At 45.4% G+C, this 23,389-nt stretch overlaps 1 protein-coding gene across 15 annotated transcripts in view; it reads left to right on the top strand.

Annotated features, from left to right (window-relative positions):
- The window catches only part of TJP1 (tight junction protein 1), a 333,309-nt gene that overhangs the window by 272,181 nt on the left and 37,739 nt on the right, over positions 1–23,389 (top strand). For all 15 annotated transcript variants that reach the window (XM_083412714.1, XM_083412721.1, XM_083412722.1 and 12 more), the window contains 5 exons: positions 881–983; positions 10,602–10,881; positions 16,320–16,423; positions 17,491–17,659; positions 18,407–18,551. In XM_083412714.1, coding sequence (XP_083268840.1) covers positions 881–983; positions 10,602–10,881; positions 16,320–16,423; positions 17,491–17,659; positions 18,407–18,551 — 801 coding nt within the window. The remainder of the gene's footprint in view (positions 1–880; positions 984–10,601; positions 10,882–16,319; positions 16,424–17,490; positions 17,660–18,406; positions 18,552–23,389) is intronic.

The raw sequence follows: 23,389 nt of genomic DNA on the forward strand, positions 1-23,389 counted from the left end.
CATCCTACACTGAACTCCTGAACTAACACATTCCAGTTAGTAGGCCGTTAATTATCACTCCCTTGAGAGAGCTTGACCAATCAGGGAGCTGTCTCCATGCCTCTGTTATCACCAGGCAGACTTACTCCTTCAGATTGCCTTCTGGCTGTCTGCCAAACCTTAATTGACTCTGTGTGAGTAGCTGCACGTACACAGATTCCCAACAAATTTTAGCTGTGTGGTGGGTAAACTACAGTTCCCAAGATTCTTTGGGGGAGAGCATGACTGAAATAAAGTGGTACAACTGTGATTTAAATGTATGGCAGGATTGTGACCTTTTTCCTCTCCCTCTTCTCTGTGCATCCTCGAAACCCCCCCCCCCCCGCTTCACTTCACCATGATTTGCCATTGCCTGCATGGGTGTGACCGTCAAACACAATTTGCTCCTAAGCTTGGTTTTTGCATCCAGTTTCAAATACAGGTTTGAGGAAACCCTGTTTGCCATTGACTGTGGCTAATGTTGGTGTGAACTTAAAGGGGTCATGATTGGCCCAAAAGAAGTTCAAGCGTTGGAGGAGACAGTGTGCAGTCCTCTTGCAGCTGGCCCATGTCCTCCCTCTTAACAATGTTTATGGGATGGGGAAGTGTGTCTGTAGTCTCAGAGCTGGTGGCATCAACTTTTAAAAATATAGCAGAGGAACTTCAGAAATTTAGAAGCACATGATGAATATTACGAACAAAACATTCTGATAACTTTGTGGAAGAGAAGATCTGCATCCACAAAGCGCCTCTGTTGGAGTGGCTATATAGCATAGTAATAGTAAGCTTTGCTTGTTTTCTTCAAGGCTTTTTCTTTACTCTTTTACCAACAAGCTTCTTACTTATTTTAATTTTTTTCCAGGGAGAATGACCGTGTTGCAATGGTCAATGGTGTTTCTATGGATAATGTGGAGCATGCTTTTGCTGTTCAGCAGCTGAGGAAAAGTGGTAAAAATGCCAAAATTGTAAGTTGTTGCTTTATCCTATACTCCTAGATGTGTGGGCAAAGTATACATATACCAGAATTGCTCAAACAAAATGATTGCAGCCTTGATGGTGGGTTCATTGACATCTGTCATACAATAGCACAAAACTTGTAAAATAGGTAACGTATTTTAGCAAAAAGTTATGTGTGCTTGAACTGCTCTAGACATTTTAGCAGGTGGGGGGCTGGGGGAATGAAACCCTAAAGCAGACTTGATTACCGTATTTTTCGCCCTATAGGATGCACTTTTTCCCCTCCAAAAATGAAGGGGAAATGTGTGTGCGTCCTATGGGGCGAATGCAGGCTTTGGCTGAAGCCTGGAGAGCGAGAGGGGTCGGTGCGCACCAACCCCTCTCGCTCTCCAGGCTTCAGGAAGCTATCCACAAGCCTTGGGAGCCCGCGGAAGTTCCCGCCGGGCTCCTCCGGCTTGCGCAGAGCTGCCTCTTATCCCGAAGCCCCGGCGCGCTGAGCAGTCGTGCTGGGGCTTCGGGTAGCTCTGTGCAAGCCGCGGGAGCTCTCCCCTGGCTTGCGGAGAGCAGCCTGTTCCAGGGGCTGGGGTCGGGTGAAGCTCGGGCTTCCCTCGCGCCTGGGGGGGAAATAATTTTTTCCCCTTTATTTCCCCCCCCCCAAAAAAAACTAGGTGCGCCTTATGGGCCGGTGCACCCTATGGGGCGAAAAATACGGTACTTACTAGCTGGGGCCACAGGGGATATGCTTAGCCTCTTCCCATGGTATCCACTGATTGCAGCCCCGAACTTCTTCCTGCATTTACTGCCTAGTAATGAAGAGCAGCTAAAGAATACACTTGGGAGTAAAATGGTAAAGGTAAAGGACCCCTGGACAGTTAAGTCCAGTCAAAGGTGCTCAACTCGATTCAGGGCGAGGGAGCCGGTGTTTGTCCACAGACAGTTTTCTGGGTCATGTGGCCAGCATAACTAACTCGCTTCTGGTGCAACAGAACACCGTGACGGAAGCCAGAGCGCACGGAAACGCTTGGGAGTAATGGTAGGAAGTGGGGACCTGCCCTTCCTCTACAACCCTGGGCTAATACGATTTAGCCTTGCTCTTTTACCTACATGAAACACAGCTTCTGTGTTGAGATAATTGGGAAGCTTTCCTTGTTCCTTCTCATGCCGTGAGGGAAGAGGGAGAAAGGCCAATCTTTGGAAGAGGCAGTCTGGGCCCATTCCTCAGCCTGTCTCCATAATGGATGAGTCGGGGAACATAGTGTGAAAGAGAGGGTTGGGATTTTCATTTTCTTGCTCCATATCAGGTGTGGGCTTAGGTCAGTCTGTTGGCTGTTACTCAGGTGGAAGAACCTACCCCAACTGAGACTGAAAACAGCATTGTTCAAGCATGCTTTATAAGCTGCCTTTAATTCATTAGTTGCGGGAAAGACAGAATATAGCTCTCAAGGGACGTGGGTGGCACTGTGATCTAAACCACTGAGCCTCTTGGGCTTGCCAATCATATGGTCAACAGTTCGAATCAGCATGAGGGGGTGAGCCCTTCTCTGTCCCAGCTCCTGCCAACCTCTCTGTTTGAAAGTGTACCATTGTGAGTAGATAAGCAGGTACCGTTGTGGTGGGAAGGTAAACAGTGTTTCCATGTGCTCTGGCACTCATCACATCCTCTGTGTGCCAGTAACAATTTAGTCATGCTGGCCACATGACTTGGAAAAGCTATCTACGGACAAACACTGGCTCCCTCGGCCTGAGAGCAGAGATGAGTGCCACACCCCATAGTTTTATTCGACTGGACTTACCGTATTTTTCGCCCTAGGACACACTTTTCCCCCTCCAAAAATGAAGGGGAAATCTGTGTGCGTCCTATGGGGCGAATGCAGGCTTTCGCTGAAGCGTGAAGAGCGAGAGGGGTCGGTGCGCACCGACGCCTCTCGCTCTCCAGGCTTCAGGAAGTTATCAGCAAGCCTGGGGAGCCCGCGGGAGTTCTGAGGAGGCTGAGGATAGCAACCTGCTGCCCGGAGCGCGGGGCATGCTGAAGTAGAGCACCCCGCGCTTCGGGCAGATATCTGTGGCTGGGGGGGGGGATAACCCCCCCCTTTATCCCCCCCCCCAAAAAAACCTAGGTGCGTCCTATGGGCCGGTGAGTCCTATAGGGCGAAAAATACGGTAACCATCCAGGGGTCCTTTGCCTTACTTTTACCTATATGACTTATGATTATTGGGAACAGAGGCACAAAATGCTCAGCAGTGCAGAAACCTCACTGTGCCTTCTAAACCTTTTGGCACAGGTTTGCATGTTTGATCTGCTTATCAGCACTTACGGGTTCAAAGTTGAAGCAGGGAGGTGGAGCTTTGATGATTCAGGCAGGGGAGCTGGAAACAGGAAAGGAATGTGTTTGCTTTGCAGAGCTAGCATTCCAGGACAAATTGTCTGAAGGCAGTGTTGCTGAGCAAAGTGGGCCTAGGTCTAAATTGTGCCCACACAAGGCTCTCTGTGACCCTGCTCCTTGGCAGCATTGACAAGCAGGATAGCACATGTGCAAAAATGTCTCAAGGCTTAAGTAAGCAATCCATTGGGATGTGCTCCGGGTACTCTACAGCTAGCACTGTGCTAGAGTTGTTGTGCAAACCAAGCAAACTCCATCTTGGATGTCTAGGTATTCTGCAGAATTCTGAACATGCAGAGTTCACATGGAATTCCTCTGCAGAGCTTTCTCCATTCCCAGATGAAACCTGATCAGGTTTAAGATTTTCATTCATTTGTGCTTTTCATTCATTTTGTTAAAATGTTAAAATACACATAAGCAGGGCATGTGGCAAAAACCCCCCACCACTATTCAAGTTGATAGAGTAAAGCACTGTGGAGAGTATACCATTTTAAAAGACCAAGGGGATGTCCACCTATGCAATGGGTGAGCAATCTAAAATGAACAGCAAGGCTTGTGTGGATGCAGTGAGCAAACAACAGAGAGCCTTGGAGAGAACGTGAAGAGGGATATATCCAAAGATGGATAGGAGATGCTATAGGAGAAGAAACTCAAATGTACAGAGAGTGTTAGTAAAGGTAAAGGGACCCCTGACCGTTAGGTCCAGTCGTGACCGACTCTGGGGTTGCGGCGCTCATCTCACTTTATTGGCCGAGGGAGCGGGCGTACAGCTTCCGGGTCATGTGGCCAGCATGACTAAGCCACTTCTGGCGAACCAGAGCAGCGCACAGAAACGCTGTTTACCTTCCCGCCGGAGCGGTACCTATTTATCTACTTGCACTTTGACGTGCTTTCAAACTGCTAGGTTGGCAGGAGCGGGAACCGAGCAATGGGAGCTCACCCCGTTGCAGGGATTCGAACCGCCAACCTTCTGATCAGCAAGTCCTAGGCTCTGTGGTTTAACCCACAGCACCACCCGCGTCCCTTAGAGAGAGTGTTAGATCATGATAAAACTTGGCATGCTAGGGCTGATGTGAGCTGTAGTCCAAAAAATCAATCTAGTGGAGGACAGTAGATTGACCGAGGCTCCAGTATCCTGTCCTCAGTGTCTCCTTTTTCTATAGATCACCGAAGGAACTGTAAGCACTGAGGGCAAGGCCTCAGTACCCATCCCCAAAGTCTCAGGTTGCCAGTATTCATTGCTTCTCCTTAGTCTGTCTTCATAGCAAGGCAGAATTGTGCCTAGCTTTTCACATGCCCTAGGTATTGAATGGCTTTACTTTCCTCTCATGCCTCAACAAGCAGCTTTTTCCTTCATTCTCAGCGCATACTATTTGCCACTGCATGGTGCAATTATATTGATTCCTGCTATTCTTTCAGACAGAGTGCATAGATAGCTTTTTCTTAAATCTGCAAAACAATCCGTCATCAGCAATAGATCAGTCTGTCTTGTGGTGAACAATTGCAACGCTGTATTGTGTGAAAAATCGTAACACACTCATTGTTCCTCACATAGAGTGCATTGTAGTAATCAAATCATGAGGTTACTGGTGCATGGATTGCTGTGGTCAAGCCATCCCGATCCTGGAATGGCCATAGCTGTTCTTCTAGTCAAAGCTGGTGAAAAGCACTTTTAGTAACGAAGAACACTTGTGCCTCCAGTGGCACAGTGGGATGTCGTAGCCTCCATAGACTTTGCACCTGCTCCTTCAGGGCAGACAACTTACCAACTTCATGGATCCACAGAGCCTCTGTCTTCCCAGATTCAGACTCAGTTTGTTAGAACACCACTGGATCCAAGCCAAGGGCCTGCACAGCCATTCCCAGTTCAGACGTTACCTCACTCCAAACCTCCTTATGCCTACTCCCAACGGTGTCAGACAGAAGTTAAATAGCATTGGGGACAGAATAGTTACCTGTTTCACCTCATACCTCAAGAACCAGGGGGCTCAGAAAACCCTCATGCTACGTTGAATTCTGCACCCGTCCCATGAGATCAGACTGGACCTTCTGCAGAATGGTGCAGCTGATACGCATCTCCGAGAGGCTGTCCTGGAGGATAACAATCATCAGTGATCTCAAAAGCTAATGAGAAGTAGAAGCAGCAAGGTCTCTCCTCCAGTAAGATCCTCCATCAGGGCGACCAAGGCCAATTCCATCCTGAGCCTGGGCTGAACCCAGATTGCAATGGGTCTGGATAATCTGTTTCCTCTGAGAGGGCCTGCAACTGTGCCACCGTGACCCTGTCAGGTACCTTGCCCCACCTCCTTCAAGGCAAGAGGCACCATCCCCTCATGCAAAGACACAGTCACTGCACCTGGGACCAACCCAGTCATTCCCCGTGACTAGCAAACATTTTGTCAGAGAAACCAGGCTGCAAAAACTGAAACTGATCCTACAAAGCATGGCATTGAAAACCTCATTTCGAGCCCCATCTGTCATGGTGTCTAGCTCACTACAGGGGCGGACCTGTCATCCTCAACGTGCCTGGGAAGCAAAGAATAGAAAGTCTCTTGACCTTCAGACTTAGTCCTAGACTCCAACCACCTATACAGGTGACAGTAGCCTATGGACCACCTTGAAGTGTTCTGCTGGGATAGAGGCAGCAAAGGGTCAAAGGCCTACACTAAACAGTGGTTTGGAGGGTCAAAAGTATGCTTTGGGCTTGTGTGCTGCTGCTTCTTTTCTCACACGCTGGTTTCCTTCTCTCCCTTTTTGGTTTTTCATGATGAAGTGGGTTTTCAGACTGTAGTTGGTAGGTTAGTACTAGCTATAAGTCTGCCCAATTCAAATTTTCACAGCAACTTGTGATTTGGCAGTCTGATGGCTGACTTGAGTCAGTTGTTGTTGTTGTTTAGTCGTTTAGTCATGTCCGACTCTTCGTGACCCCATGGACCAGAGCACGCCAGGCACCTCTGTCCTCCACTGCCTCCCGCAGTTTGGTCAAACTCATGCTGGTAACCTCGAAAACACTATCCAACCATCTCGTCCTCCGTCGCCCCCTTCTCCTTGTGCCCTCCGTCTTTCCCAACATCAGGGTCTTCTCCAGGGAGTCTTCTCTTCTCATGAGGTGGCCAAAGTATTGGAGCCTCAGCTTCACGATCTGTCCTTCCAGTGAGCACTCAGGGCTGATTTCCTTCAGAATGGATAGGTTTGATCTTCTTGCAGTCCATGGGACTCTCAAGAGTCTCCTCCAGCACCATAATTCAAAAGCATCAATTCTTCGGCGATCAGCCTTCTTTATGGTCCAGCTCTCACTTCCATACATCACTACTGGACTTGAGTCAGTAGGTTGAGCTTGATAGTATCTTTGCTGCTTCTTGTGACTTGTTTAAGTATAAGCCTGAAAGATATCCTGAGCTTGAAACCCAAACAATCTTACTGCTAGTAAGAGGTGTTGGGTAGTATGTGGCAGATTATATATTTGCAGACAGGAGTGGGGTTGCCTGAGGGTAAAAGGGGTTTGTGCGTGTATCTCTGCAAATGTCACCTGTAGCTCTGGGCAATGTTTGGATCATTTCCCCCCTCTCCTGTTTTGCTTGTAAGTCTTACCTGCATGATGCAGAATATTTATCTAGCTTACTAGGTCACTTGACAATTTTCATGTAAGCAGTGTCTGAGGCAGATGATCATAAACTGTAGGCTAAGCTACCCCTTCCTCCCCTGCTGCTTATCTTCATGGAAGTTGTTGTGTTCGCTTCGGCAGCACATATACTAAAATTGGAACCTCATGGAAGTTGAAAAATCCTTGGTTTTTGCTTAGAGAACACCATGCACATTCCTACACTATACTTTGGAGTACACAAAGAATATTGTTAACCCTCAGAATTACGTTTGATCATAAAAACAGCTTTGTGCTTTTCTCAGTCTGAAAGAAAGTTGAATTCCTCAGTTTTGAGGACAAATGTGTTGCTCTGCAGCAGGTTTTTGTTTTGATGGCTTGCCAACAATACTACAAAGGTCTGTATCGCATGCCTATTGACACAGCACATTATGAGAGACTAAGCCACTTTCCACTCCAGCAGTCTTGTCAAGCATTGAAATATTGATGAAGTTGCAGTGTCTGTAGATTATGGGATTCTTTTATATGTTTTGCCCTTTCTCAGAACCTGAGAATGCCCCCTTCCCTTTTTGGGTGGGTGGAGAAAAACTTCATTGAGGACAGTGGTAAGGATGGTGTGCTTGGACGTATCTAGGGATCGTAGACAACTTTGTGCTGTTTTTTAAACAGCTTATCAGCCACCTTGTTTGACTGTGATAAGGTATATCAATCAGCCATCAATCAAGTTTATTAGGAGATCAAATGCAGGTTATAGCCAGACAAAACCAATCCCACAGCACAGTGCAATGCATCGCCCTACCACAGCTCCATCAGAGAGGGAGAGAGGGCTGTCAAAGAAATTTTGCAGTACAGACCTACGCTAAGTTACTTGGAAGTAAGACCCATTAAAATGTGCATTGGATTGCAACCTTAGCTGATCAATCTTTTAGTAAACTAAGTTGGCATGTTTTTGCATATGGATAAGACAGTAGTTCTGATTTTTAAAAGTATTCTTTTATAGTAGGGCAGGATTCTACAAGCCCCTAGGTGGTCTCCCTGTTCTGCTGCAGAATTTAGAATGCTTTTTTTAAAGAAGCATTCAAGAACCTATCTTCAAATCATAAAGCATTGTGAAACTGGCTTCTATAGAGATGCCACTGTCTCTCAAAAACAATGATGCAAGTGAAGCTCTTCGTTAGCCCATGGGTAGTGACTTTGGTGCCAGACTGCAATTCCCCTCATCCCTGATGCTTGGCCACACTGGCTAAGGTGAGTAAGGCTGAGGTGTTCAGTGTGGTGCTGGGGGGCGGGGGAGAGAAGCTGCCCTAATTCTTCCTAGAACACCTGTGTGACACCATCATTCTTACTACTTTCAAAACCCTCCTCAAGACCAGTCTTGCCCATGAAGCCTTTAACACAGTCTCATGGTTCCCATGCCCTGCTGATTCTAAGCTTAAGCACATGTAACTAAGCGACCCACATATTCATATTTATCTCTGCATTCTCTTCCCTCCCTTTTAGGGGTAATTAAAATTATAGAATCATAGAGTTGGAAGGGATACCAAGGGTCATCTAGTCCAACCCCCAGCAATGCAAAATCACAGCTAAAGCACCTATGACAGATGGCCATCCTCCGCTTAAAAACCTCCAGGGAAGGAGAGTCTATGACCACACGAGGAAGACCATTCCACTGCTGAATCGCTCTTACTGTCAGAACGTTTTTCCTGATCTTTAGTCAGATTCTCCTTTCTTGTGATTTGAAGCTATTGGTTTCAGTCCTACCCTCCAGAGCAGGAGAGAACAAGCTTGTGCCCTCTTCCCTGTGACAGCCCTTGAGATATTTGCAGGTGGCTATCATATCTCCTCACAGTCTCCTTTTTTCCAGGCTAAACACACCCAGCTCCTTCAAGCTCCTCATAAGGCTTAGCTTAGACCCTTGATCATCTTGGTCTCCCTCCTTGGAATTCTGTGCCCAGAATTGGACACAGTATTCCAGGTGTGGTCTGACCAAGGCAGAAGAGAGTGGGACTGTGACTTCCCTTGATCTGCACACTAGACTTCTCTTGATGCAGCCTAGAATAGCATTAGCTCCCCCCCCCGCCCCCCGCTGCATCAACTTGTGGTCCACCAAGACCCCTTAGATGCTTTTCATATGTACTGCTAGTAAGCCAGGTGTCCTCCAGCCTATATTTTTGCAGCTGGTTCTTCCTGCCTAAGTGCAGAACCTTACATTTGTTCCTGTTGAAATTCATTTTGTTAGCTTGTGCCCAGTTCTCCAATCAGTTAAGGACATTTTGAATTCTGTTTCTGCGGCATTAGCTATCCCTTCCAGTTTGGTGTCATCCACAAATTGGATGAGCATCCTCTCAATTCCTTCATCCAAGTTGTTTATAAAGACACTGAACAACAACAGACCCAGGACACAACCCTGTGACACCCCACTTGTCACTTTTTCCAGGATGACAAGGAACCCTTAATGAGTACTCTTTGGGTTCAGTCAGTCAGCCAGCTACAAATCCACCTAACAGTTAACCTTGTTCAACCCACATGTACCAGCTTCCTTTCAATAATATCAGGAGGGTATTTCCACAAAATTATGTTTTTCTTTACGACTGAAGTCTACACTGTGGTGTTTTTTTGTCACACAATTGAACAGTGAGGTTGGTGTGTGGGAGAGGAGCACGTCAGCTCTTCACTGTCTCCCACCTCACCAGGATGGCAGCTCATCCTGTTTTCATTTGCCTCTTCTTCCAGTGTTCTGTAACATTGCAGGGGTCTGCTGAGAGTTACCTTTTGGCTCCCTTTTGGCATCTAAATATTGATGAAAATGTTGGCTATCCTATTTCCTTATTCTGTACAGGCACTCATGCTTTGCATTAAGTAAGGGCTTCAGAAGGAGTCTATTATTGTTGTGATTTCAGGAATCTTTGTGTACTAAAAGATATCTGTGTGGGAGGTCTCATGTATTACTCAGAATTCAGGAAACCTCTATTCTGGGTTTTCCCAGCAAAGTCACGACTCTGACTCGATGGGATATCACTCTGCTGGACATAACCTTCTGGCCTCTTACTGCTCCTTCCCCAGAATGGATGGGACAAAGCAGTCTGGGTTGGCCTTTGGGATGCAAGTGACCCTTTTGTCTGCCAGTCTTTTGTAATGTAGTCTGCTGTTTTATGCCTTCTTTGATAATAAAGTTTACTTGACCATGGTTCCCATTTTTACTGGGTGATATGCATCTAAATCATGCTCTGAGTAGACCTACTGAAACCAATAGACATGTTACATAAATTCATTTATTACACTGAGTCTACTTTGAATATGACCCACTGTTTAAGTTTTAATGTTTTTCTAAGCCACCTTGAGTGTATTTTGGGAGCAGAAAGGTGGGGTAAGAAAATGGAATAAAATGAACAATTACTACATATTTTCTTCCTGAATCCCCCCCCCCCCCCGAAACAAAAAGAGTTAACAGTTTGCCACCACTAGATAAGAATGAAATCTACTATGGTGGTAAGCCAGAAGGAAAATTACTAGCATGAGCACAACTATAAATTCTGAAGGGTACATGGAAAATGTTTATGTCCAAAACATTATACTTTCTAGATTTACATTGCTGGTAGTTTGCATTTTATCAGAAAGTGAAGGATTACTGTTGTACGTTACAGACCATCCGGAGAATGAAAAAAGTTCAGATTCCGGTAACTCGGACAGATCCAGACCCGGTCTCTGAAAACGATGAGGACAGCTATGAAGAGGATACGCACGACCCCAGAAGTTCCCGCGGAGCTTCAAGTGTGAGCCGGCGGCACGAGAAGAGCTGGGTGAGGGACCGAAGTGCAAGCAGGGAAAGAAGTTTATCGCCGAGGTCGGATAGGAGGTCGGTGGCTTCCAGCCAGCCCGCAAAACCTACAAAAGTCACACTGGTGAAATCCAGGAAGAATGAAGGTATGTTGTGACTCAGCGGTAGGACTCAAAAGAGAAAGTCTTCCCTGACCTGGCACCTCATGCCATGTTTTAACCAAACAAGCTTTTAAACTTTGTATGCTCTTTAATAGTTTGGATTAGTCTTCTGCAACCTGGTGCCCTCCAGGTCTTTTAACTACAACTCTCATCAGCATGGCCATATCCTTTTGGTGCTTGATGGGAGTTGTAGTCCAAAACATCTGGAGGGCAGCAGGTCAGGGAAGGCTGCATCAGAAGGAAATAGGATGTTTCCATTCATCCATTTGCCCCAAAGAGTTTTTTTAACTGGCCAATCAGCCATAATCTGTATGTTGTACTTTGAGAGTCAGTTGGCTTCCTGGAGAGGAAGTAAGAGGGAGCTGTCGTTCCTCCTCTCTTGTGTGCCACTTACCACTAGCTTGAAAGAGCCATTCTGGAGAGAAATGGTTCAAGTCTGGCATATATATAAGGAGAGTTTAGTTTCTACCTCTGGGTACGGTTGAGGAAGGCAGATTGGGGAGGATGACCGTCCTAAATGAGGGCAGAGTTGCATATTTAGTCCTGCTACAAGGCAAGATGAGAAAGTCTCCCCGCAATTGTTGAGCTGGTAGAATCTGAACTGTGCTCATGGGCCATGGAAGCCCCTTTATATCAACAGAGGTGCAGCCACCTGTTTACACTGCAAAGAAGGATACACATAGTATCTGCAGGACGATGTTTGGAAACAGAAACCATTTTTCATTGGCTTGATGTATGCACATACCTTTCAACTTGAGGTTGGGGCTTCATTTCATAGAATCAATAGAATTGTAGAGTTGGAAGAGAATTGTAGAGTTGCCCCCCTCCCCTGGTCATCTAATCCAGGAATCACAGCTAAAGAATGCCTGAAAGATGGCCATCCAACTTTTCTTTTAAAAAGTCTCCAGTGAAGGAGAGTCCACATCTTCCAAGGTCATTCTTTTCACTGTACAACAATTCTTGTCAACAATCTTGCTCCATCTTCCATGTGGCTATCATATCACCCCTTGGTCTTCTCTTCTCCAGGCTTCCCTTCTTCCTAAGGCTTCCACAGAAGGTTTATTTTTGCTTTATGGGATTAATCTCCTGTATAGTGTTTTGGAAGTTTCTGATGGAAATTAGGAGTAAACCCCTCTTCTTGCACCTCCATAACATTAAGCCATCTCTGCTCTGTTCTTTTTGGATCTTGTCTTGGTTAGGGTTAAGACAGCAAGCTTTCCGATTGCACAGTACTTTCTCCGCAGGAAGAATTTCAAACTGAAAGCTACTTAACCTGGCCCAATAAAAAGTACCCATCAAAAATTTGAAGCATCTTTTCCTTGGGGGTTGACAAAGCAATTGTTCTTGCTATGTACAACTTTCTAGGAAAGAAGGAACAGATTTGTCCTCTATTTCACATTTCCCCATTTACCATCTAAACTTTTTAATGCAAGTTTGGGGAGTTTTGCTTACCTGAACAAAGTGTGATGCTAATTTAGCTTGCTAAATTGCTGGCAAACAATTTGGTTATTCTGATTGCTGCTTCTCCCAAGAATGAATTTGCACAGTCTCGCTATACAGCCATTCCTCAATTATACAGAAAACTGCAGACTGCCTGTTAATGACCCGGGAGTCAATCTCACAGCAGTGTTTTGCATACCAGTTACAGAGCGTGCTGCACTAATTATGCAAATTTGAGATCCAGAGCCATTCAAAACTTAAGTATTTCATAGTTAGGTAACAATATTCCCTGCCTTCTAGCTGGATGCTACCATTCCAGTAAGAACTTCCGTACAACACTGTATTGGCAACATTCAGATTTTTCTAAACCTTTTCTCTTTTAAAAAATGAATGTAGTGTCACAGACATCAAGTCATGTGAACCCTTCCCAAATGATGTACAACTCTGTAAGCTTAGGTCTAACATAGCAGGGAGAGAACAAGCCGTGATAAGGATGTAGCAAGGATAGTAATAATAGTATCTCCCAAACGGTAGTTTCCTTGGCTAAAATTGGAGGCACTTGTGCTACTTAAAGGCCTCGTTTGAACATAACAAACTGTGAATTAACATGAAGAAGCAAGCATGCTGGTTCATGAAGCAAAAAATCATGTGACATGCTTTGTTTCTCTCCCAGCTGAGCTGCTGCTATGATTGCAAGAACTAAGCCATGCTTTGACTTAGCATTATGTGTGAAGTTGGACCCATTGTTTGTCTCAGTGCAAACAACCAGGCTTTTGCTTGGCTTATTGCTTATCGTTTGCTGTGTGTGGAGCATGGGGGGGAGACAAATCACAAGCTCAGGTTCATGCATGACACTAAGCCAAACCATGGCTTCATTTTTGGTGGCATGGCAGCAGCAGCAGGACAGAGAAAGGGGCAAAGGGGCTGCTGTTTTGCTTCTGTGCGCCAGCGCACTTGCTCATTCATGGTCAGTCATGGTTTGGCTTACTGTTACATGCAAACATGACCAAAGAGTTAGATATTTCCTACATGAACTTTCAGAACATAGAATCATAGCTCAATGGTGGAACACCTGTTTAGCAAGCAGAAACTCCCAGTTCAAGCCCCATCACCTCTCTGTTAAAAGGAGCAGCGAAGAGGTGACAGGAAAGACCCTTCTGTGCTCACTGGACTAGTGGGACTAGCCTGGTCCCCAATGTTCCTGGCAGTGAATTAGAGTATTAAAGTGTGTACCTTTTTTACACACCTAACCCCCTTGGTTCAGGTGAGGTATTTGGGTGGCTGGTCGATTCATTTTCCCCAAAGAGTGCTGGTGGGTGGAGAAGACAGGCAGCCAAAAAGCATGGAGGTTCCCTGCCCTAGAGAGATGGCCCTGTCTTCTCTGAAATGATTTCTGACTCACAGGGAGGAAAGGGGCAGATTTGGTAGCCTAGCCTCACAGCTCAGTGTGCAGACGCATAGAGCGAAGTGTTTCTTCAACCAAGTCCCTCTCCCTCCTTTCTAAATAATAATAATAATAATAATAATAATAGTAATAATAATAATAATAATAATAATATTCATAGCCTGCCCATCTGGCTGGGTTTCCCCAGCCACTCTGGGTGGCTCCCAACAAAATATTAACAACACGCTAAAACATCAAACATTAAAAACTTCCCTAAACAGGGCTGCCTTCAGATGTCTTCTAAAAGTCAGATAGTTGTTTATTTCCTTGACATCTGATAGGAGGGCATTCCACAGGGCAGGCGCCACTACCAAGAAGGCCCTCTTCCTGGTTCCCTGTAGCTTCACTTCTCGCAGGGAGGGAACCACCAGAAGGCCCTCGGAGCTGGACCTCAGTGTCTGGGCTGAATTATGGGGGTGGAGATACTCCTTCAAGTATACAGTGGTACCTCGGGTTACATACGCTTCAGGTTACATACGTTTCAGGTTACAGACTCCGCTAACCCAGAAATAGTACCTCGGGTTAAGAACTTTGCTTCAGGATGAGAACAGAAATCGTGCTTCGGCAGCGCGACGGCGGCAGGAGGTCCCATTAGCTAAAGTGGTGCTTCAGATTAAGAACCATTTCAGGTTAAGAACGGACCTCCGAACAAATTAAGTACTTAACCAGAGGTACCACTGTACTGGGCCAAGGCCATTTAGGGCTTTAAAAGTCAGCATCAACACTTTGAATTGTGCTTGGAAATGTACTGGGAGCCAATGTAGGCCTTTCAGGACCGGTGTTATATGGTCCCAGCGGCCACTCCCAGTCACCAGTCTGGCAGCTACATTCTGGATTAGTTGTAGTTTCCGAATCACCTTCAAAGGTAGCCCCACGTAGAGCGCATGGCAGTAGTCCAAGTCGGGAGATCACCAGAGCATGCACCACTCTGGTGAGACAGTCTGCAGGCAGGGAGGGTCTCAGCCTGCGTACCAGATGGAGCTGGCAGACAGCTGCCCTGGACACAGAATTGACCTGTGCCTCCATGGACAGCTGTGAATCCAAAATGACTCCCAGACTGTGCATGGTATACTTTAGTTAGAAAGTTGGTTGGAGAGAGTTGGTTGAGGAAATGCTTCTGTCTGCATGCGCTGCTGAGGTGTGGCACAACTTGGTGGATCCAAGAGGGCAGGTGGAGCATAGGAGACCTGTTTAGCAATGGGCGCTGTGAAAAGGATGGCCAAGTGCGCATGTCTGTCAGCTGCGGAGGCACTTTATTCTCCCCCCTTCCTCCTTATTCCCCCCCAAAGACGAGGTAACCTGGCGGGGGTGTGGGGCGCTCACCAGCTTGTGGGCTCTGCAGGGGAGGCAGGCAGCTTAGGGTTAGTGCTCCCAGCCCATCTCAGGCTGAGCACCTTGGGGGGGTGTGGAATGCTCCTTCGGGGTCCAAGAGCCTTCCCGCCCCCGTCCCACAAGGAGGCAGCAAGGCTCCAGCATCCAGGTTTTTACATTTATTGAGAAGGTTGACAGGCAATTGCTCTTTGGTGTCCCCAAGGAGCTCTTTGTGTCTGTAGCCACTGGGAATCTAAAGGTTGCTTAAATCCTCCCCCACTTTTTAACAAAGAAAGACATTCTTTGAATACAAACATTACATTCTAATGGCAATCAAAGAAATACTTGAAGAAAAGCAGTGGCGCGGTTGTGTGTGTGTGTGTGTGCGCGCACACACACACACACACACACACTGAGGGGTGAAAGCTGAGGGGGGAAGGCCTTTTATCAATGGCTGGAAAAGCCTGAATGGATTTTAAGGAGCTGAAAGCCCACTAGAGAGTTCACATTTATGGGGAGAGCCTTTCTGAATGAAAAAGAGCACAACACTGCGTGTATGAAGGGCCTCAGGCGCAAACATTCTCATAATCTGTGCAGCAGCCTTGTAAGGCAGGCCAGTTCTGCTATCCCCACAGTTCCAATTGCAAGGTATGCATGGAGACTCTTAGAAACATACAGTTGGAAAGGATCACAAGGGTCATCTAGTCCAACCCCCTTTTGCAATGAAAAATGTCACTGCATGCCACTGCTTCTGTGCCTGAAACCCTGGAGAACCTCTGCCAGTCTGAGAAAACACTAATGGGCAGAAAAGCTCGGGTGGTCATGCTTTTAGTTAAGGTCAGGTATGGGCTTATGCTTTCTGAGCCATAGCAATGCTTATGGGGTCCCCACCTTTTAGCTGTAGTGTGGGCTGCATCAGGAAACCCCAATACATCCTTGACTCTTCCCGTATGTTGGCACAGGGTAGGAGCAGGGAATCAGTGTTGTGAAGGACTTTCCCCACCCCGCTTCCAGCACAGAGGAGTCACCACTTCCAGCCTGCTGACTTGGAAACATTAGGCCATACTTACTGTATCTTATTTCCTGGCAACGCGCTCTGTGTGTCCCAGCAAACCGTTTGGGAATTCTTGGGGCCAAGAAAGATTGAATTTATGGGAGCAGTGGTGGTGGACCCTGGAAATGCTTGTTAACAACAGGTATGCATTTGTTTTCTTTTTATTCGAAACAGAATATGGATTGCGCCTAGCCAGCCACATATTTGTGAAAGAAATATCCCAAGACAGTCTGGCAGCAAGAGATGGCAATATTCAGGAAGGTGACGTCGTACTGAAGGTACAGTAAATGCCCCCCCCCCTCGTTTTCTTTTTGTTTGATGAAGGAGAGAACACTTTTACACAACCGGTTTCCTGGTAACTTGATGGTTTTAAAGGGACCAATCCTGATTCACTGGAGCAGAAGATTAAAGAGAGGGTGAATGTAAGCTCCTGTATATCAACCTGCAACTAGCACAGCTGTGCTGGCTGGGGTCAATGGGAGTTGTAGTCCAAAACACCTGGAGGTTTCCCATTTGGCAAAGGCTGGTATATAGGAAAATGTCATTGTCTGCCAAGTCATGGCAGCAAAAGGCCAGTGTTGGGTACCATTTGCCAAGCCCTTGTAGGGATGTTCCACATGTGGAAGACTGAACTGCCTGTAGGCAACCTTGCTTTGGACAAGAGTTTGAGGAGCTAAATCATCTTGGCCAGAGGACATTAGTCCCTTGCTGACTATTCAGTGTAAATCATTGACAAATCTCTGAATCCCATTGACATAATTATGGCACTGGGGTGGGTTCTCCCATTCCTTTGGTGTCGAGTCACGCAATTACAGTAATTCCTTCTATAGGTGTTTTAAGGTACTCAAATGCAATGATTATGTTAAGCTTCAAAGCGTGATTGTTATTTCCATAAGCCAGGTGTGTAGTTTTCTACCCTTTGGCTGGTGCCCCAGATTGAGTATTTAAACTGCACCCATCTCCCCTCCAAACCAGCACAAGTCACATCATCTCAGCCTTTCTGTAGTGTGGCATCCAATGAAGACATGTTCAAAGCATACCCATCAGTGGACTTAAGTTCATTTATTTCTAAGGGTCTGTTCTGAGTATGACTTGGTCAAATGCCACCACAGCCAGAGTGAGCAATCAGGCTTTTGTCTGTCTGTCTTGTCTCTTCCTTCCTTTCCCTCTAGTCTTCAAAGTTGCCATCAAGGCAAAACTGCTGACTTTCTGTTTTTTTTTAAAAAAAGATATTTATTAAAAGTTTTTTAATTACAGGGGGGGAAAAGTGTAAGAGAAAACAGAAACAATGAAACTGCTGACTTTCTGTTCGATTCCTATCAGTAGTCCTTTTGCTCTGTTACAGATAAACGGAACAGTCACAGAAAATATGTCATTGACAGATGCCAAGACCCTAATAGAAAGGTCAAAGGGCAAGTTGAAGATGGTGGTTCAAAGGGATGAACGAGCAACTTTGCTGAATGTCCCAGATCTTTCTGATAGTATTCACTCAGTCAATGCTTCAGAAAGAGATGGTGAGTATGGATCTGCTTGTCTTTAAAGGTAGAAACAGGGTTGTTGTTATATTCCAGTTCCACAAAGATGTAAAATGTTAAATGTAGCAAGACTCTGAGTGTGTATTTAGACAAGGGAGATGGGGTGGATTTTTGAGCTGGTACAAACATTGGTCATTAGAATTGCATGCCTTTAAAAATATATATCAGTAGTTTCTCGATATTGCACAAGTAGAATTATAGTTCACACATAATGCAAAGCCATGGTTTGTTTCACCAACAAGTGGCTTGTTTGAACATCTGAACACAACCCAGCAGACAAACCATTGCCTGATTTCTTCCAAACAAACCACAATGTGAAGCCATGGTTTGTTGTTGGCTTATGAGTGGTCACTTACTTTAACTACAGTTTAGCATTTACGTTCTAACGCAACAGTCTCGCTTAACTATAGTATTCCTGGCCATCCCACACCAGATGCTTGCCAAGCTACAGAAGCACCAGGCAAGAGCAGCTGGGAAGCAGACAAAGCTTTGAAGAAGGAAGCCTGTGAGGCAACTTGTGGTTTGTTGAAACCATGGTTAAACACGTCCACACCATGGCTTAGCATTATATGCAAATTTAGCCAGTACAAGTGATTTGGGGGGGGGTGTAGATGGTCCAATACACTTCATATAATAAGTTCTGCAAAACCTTATATCCATTTTGGGCAGGTCATGTCATCATTTTTTATAAATCATTTCATGGAAAAAACAACTTTTATTTAACAGACATTTCAGAAATTCAGTCGCTGGCATCCGATCATTCCAACCGATCACATGACAGGCCCCGCCGCAGTCGTTCACGATCTCCTGACCAGAGGTCAGAGCCTTCAGACCATTCCAGACATTCTCCACAGCAGCCCAGCAATGGCAGGTGATGGTAGCCTTGTACTATTTTAAATCGGCTTGTTAAACAAAATAGTAGACTAGACGCTTGGGAATATGTGTGCAGTATTTAGGTGCATGGCAGGCCAGCTATGTAGTTGCATGGTGCAGCAATTAATGGAATCCAAAGGCTTGACGCCGCAGGCATAACCTACCTACAAAATGTTAAACTGCCTGAATTTTGCATTGTTTGTTTGTGTCTGACTTGCTCTGGTTAGCCCAAGCGAGACAGGAGTGAGTAATGACGCTTCTGTATGTAGCCTGAGAGGGAGGAAATTTCAGGTTTGTGCTTGTATACAATTTCTGTTTTGACTTGTACACTCAAACACATGTGCTTGCTTTGGGGGGGGGGGTAACACAAACCATTCCCCAGATTAAAGGTGGAAATGGCCATTTGGCGAGTATTTCATATTATAATATTGCAGATTCATTTCCCACCCATTTCTTTAGCGATTCGTATCTGGACCCAGTTCTAGGTGCTAGGCGATACTTTTAAAGTCTTCTGTGGCAGGGATGGGGAGCCTGCGGCCTCCAGATGTCACCCCCGCCAACATGGCAAGTAGGAATTGTGGGAGTTGAAGTCTGACAGCATCTGGAGGCCACAGGCTCTCCACCCCTGCTCTACAGTCAAGGGCCAACTCCCCTTTCCTGGCTCCCACATGCGTCGGCGGAGCGCCTGTAAGCGTGGCCCACCCTCTTATGCCCTGCCCCTGTTGCACCTTCTTCTGGGTCACAAAGGACCCCCTGCATCCACGATTGCACATCAGTTGGATGTTCTTAATATGGTCACTGCCGTCTCCTTGCTCCACCATCATGAGAGATTCACCTGGTTTTAAAGCACAAGAGGGTAGCGATGCCAAGGTTATGAAACTGTCCGAGGCAGTCTGCTTAGCTCACACTTGGTTGGTGGTGTTACAACATCACTTTGCTGTGACATTTATTATGTGTTTAACAAGCGGCTGTTGTATTCTAATGCCGCCCTTTTTAAGTGCCTGCTGAAAAGATTTCTATTCTGCCAGGCCTGTGCCAGCAATTAAGAATACATCATTCCACAATGGTTAATTGATGTCTGTTTTTAAATTTTTATGGATTTATTTTTTATTGCTGCAAACAGCACTGACATTTTTAATGATACAACTTTACAAATATTCTAATAAATGAGCGGGCAGTGGGGGAAGTCCTTGGGTGCTGTTTGTGAGCCTCAGCCTTGTCCTCTTCCTGTCTTCTGGCTTTAATGGACTCTTACCTTCAAAGGCCTGAGACAGGCATGTAGAGATAGCTTTTTAGACTTGATCTGAGACTCATTTGTAGAGATACTGATAACCATGGTTTATTGGTAATTGCTGCTATTGCAGAGCTGTGTTTTTGTGCTGTAAAAATTCTGTGTTCAGGATTGTTCAGTATTTTTTTATTTGATATTTGAGTTGCTATCCATTTCAGAAGGTGAGCTATAAAACTGAAATATTTTTTTAAGTCTCTTCATCTGTCTTGATTCCTTTCAGCTTTTTGCTCTATTTAGGTGCTTTATTAGAAATTGGCATCTAGCTCTCCACTGCTGGAGACATGAAGCTGGGCTAGATGGCTTGTCTTGGGAAAGGCAGTTTTTGTGGGTGTTCAGAATTATCATATGTGGCAGAACCATTTTTTGGAAACCATCTCCTCCAGTAAAAGAGCTTTTGCCCACCAGTCCCAAAAGGCACCCGTGAGGTTTCACACAGACTTATGAAAGAGGCAGAAAGTGTTCCTGTGGACAGGGCTCAGATGCCATTCACATTCTTGTGACACTGGAAGCATACAAGGATTAAATGGGGAGTGTTGTGTGTCTGAATTGTGTGCATTTGATTGGCAGGACAGAAATTTGTTAAGAAATGAGCTGCCACTGATGAAACAAACATGAAGCTGACTTCACTTTTTGTGACTGAAGGTTATTTTAAAATGCTGCAGCATTAAGCATCCTTTTTATATATAAAAAACCCTTCCTGACACAGCACAGATGTTAGAAGTAAAAGCAATACTGGCAGAACACATACACAGCGAAATAACACCTTTGATGACTCATGGGAAATGCAGCTGTAATTTTTAACAGCATTCTGTCACCTAGGAACAATGAGAGTGTCAAGACACTTCATGTATCTTAAAAACTGGGGAAGCTGAATGCTTACTAGAAAGTTCAAAAAATTGGGATGAGCTGCCATTCTTACGGTGGGGGGGGGGACTTTGACTGCATCTTTATTTTCCTTGTTGAAAGCTATACCTTACCTTTCTGATTTGGGGCTTCCTTGTCCAGTGCATTTGGGAAGGAATTGAACCACTATTCTAGTACTGCTTACCTGCAAGAGTCTACCATCTTGTTCCTTAATTTACCTCAGTCATTCTTACAGTTGTAGCCAAAGGCCATAAAAACCATGACATTAAAGGAAAAAAGAAATTTTCAAAGCATATGCATGGTGGGGTATTAAAAAATGAACTTTCCAGCCCCAACGTGCATTTCTAAGAGGCACGGTGTTCACGAATCTCATTTCCCTCCTTCACTTCCTTTGTTTGTGCACATCACAGTTAGTCATTAACATCTGAACTGGGGTACAGACTATATTTTGCTTTGCTTTCCTGTCACAACAAAATTATGGTTTACGTGAGAGCAAGGAAATGGGGGAGAGAACTGGAAGTGTGCAGTGGCTGAGGGGGAAAGAGTGAGCCCCAAGTTCAGGCACAAATAGCCAAACCATGGTTTGCAGTTAGATGCATGGAGCTGCCAGTGATGTACAGGAACTGTCAGCTGCTTCCCGTTCATTCCTTTGTGGAAGATTCTGAGTGCCTGCTTTCCGGCAGTCCTGCGATGCACTTCCTCTCTGTGACATTGTCAGATTGAAGGTATGAAAGCAAATGGACTGAAGTCATGACTTCCCAGATGTCATTCACATAAATAACATCAAATAATTACGAGGCTGTGAAGAGGTGGGTGGAAGAGAAGAGGCTGAGGTCGATAAAGTACTGTTAGACAAAGCAGTACTTCATGCTTCAATATTTTAAGAAATCACTTAGTTGCACAGCTTAAGGACAGCAGCCATCACACTTTCACCTGGGAAGCAAGCAACCCAGCCAAACCTGGAAGAGTGCATGGTTGCAAAGTAAGGTTTGGCGGCCTACAGTCAGTAGACCAAATCTCACCACCTGAGAGATGCTCTGGGTCCCTTTTCAGTTAGTGGTCTTCAACCATTCTTCTGCATTAAAGATAAGGGAGCCCAGGCCTCCATTGCATCAGCTGAAACAAGCAAGCAAATTCAGTGAACCCATTGGCATGACTCACTTTGTAGGTTTGTGTGGGTTCTAGCACACAAACTGAAGACAAATGTTCTAGATTAAAGGATTGGCTTGCCCATGGGAGAGGGCTGTAGCTTCCCCCATTTTCAAGCAGCCAGGTTCACCTCCCTACTTCCAACAGCCAAGATAGTATTTTAAGCAGGGCTGGAAAGACACCCAACCTCCTTTCTTTGAGATCCACCACAAATCAGAAGATTTATCTGAAGGAACTAGAGACTACCACTTTGCTGAAGCTAAACAGGTCTGAGTCTGCTCAGTGCTTGGATAGGAGACCTCCTGGGAACCTCGGGTTCCATTGTGGTATATGCTTAAGAAACAAACAAAAAAAAAAGGTGAATAAATGCTGAGCTTGGTAGACTAGTTGTGGGATTCATCTGTAAGGCAGTTTTGTGTGTTTTGAGTAAAGCAAGCTGAAGTCCAAAAATTAGATGGTTGGGTTGGAGAGGGAGTTGGGAGTCAAAAGAGGCATCAGATGCTGGGTCCTCCTTTCAGATTTCAGTAGCTACAATAATTCTTTGTGCAGTTTCTCCAGTGGAACTACATGCAGCAAAAAGAATGAGGGCCGTTCAGAAATGCAGCCCTGGGGTAGATGATGTGTGTGTCACCCCTGCTGTTGAAGCAGGGACACACATAGCATGACAACATCATTACAAAAGTAAGCTTACTTTTGTAATGATGTTGTCATGCTATGTGTGTCTCTGCTTCAACAGCAGTAGCAATGTAGGGTTTGAGCAAAGAACCATGATGGGACCCCAGTATGTTTAACTGCAAACTGTGGAAGAGGAAGTGACCACAACATTGTGCTGTGGTTTTTGTATTTCCTTGTGTTTATTATAATGGATTTTGCCTATAAACGTCACTTCTTCTAGCTGTTAAGCATTTAGCATTTCTTTTCAAAATCGCAAGGCATTCCTGCATGAAGTTCTTTTTCTTCGATGTGTATACAGTATTAATAACATTGTCGCATAGTCTTTGGGTTCTTTAAACGTCAAATCAAATAATTGGTGCTTAGTATTTGAATGCCTCCCCACCGTGCATGATGATGATGATGATGATGATGATACAGTTTATTATTTATACCCCACCCATCTGGCATAACTTGGTGGCAGCTCTGTTCCTCTTCTGAAAAACTGCTGTGTTTACAAAAGCTGTGCTTGACTTCAGGCATGGCTATCCCACCACTGACTTATTGCTGTTTGCAGTGTGGATATTGAGGCAGCGGTGCCATCTAGCTGTAGCAGATTGATTGTATGGTGGCAAAGAAAGCACTTCGTCTCTCCTTTCGGGAAATTTGCTAGTCATTTATGGTGGGGAACAATTGTATTAGCAAATCAAAACAAGTGTTGTTTTCTCTTATTTAGTTATTCATTATATCTAAGTTAGGTTTGGCGGGGGGTGGGAGGTAAATCTGTGTGACTTTCTAAAAACGGTTTGTTCTGTCAGGTTTCTCCCATTTTCCCTAGCCCAATCCTGTGAGGTAAGCTGGACCTGAGAGACAAGCCTGCT

Source organism: Podarcis tiliguerta, assembly GCF_965153285.1.
Source record: "Podarcis tiliguerta genome assembly, chromosome: 14".
Taxonomy (NCBI): Eukaryota; Metazoa; Chordata; class Lepidosauria; order Squamata; family Lacertidae; genus Podarcis; species Podarcis tiliguerta.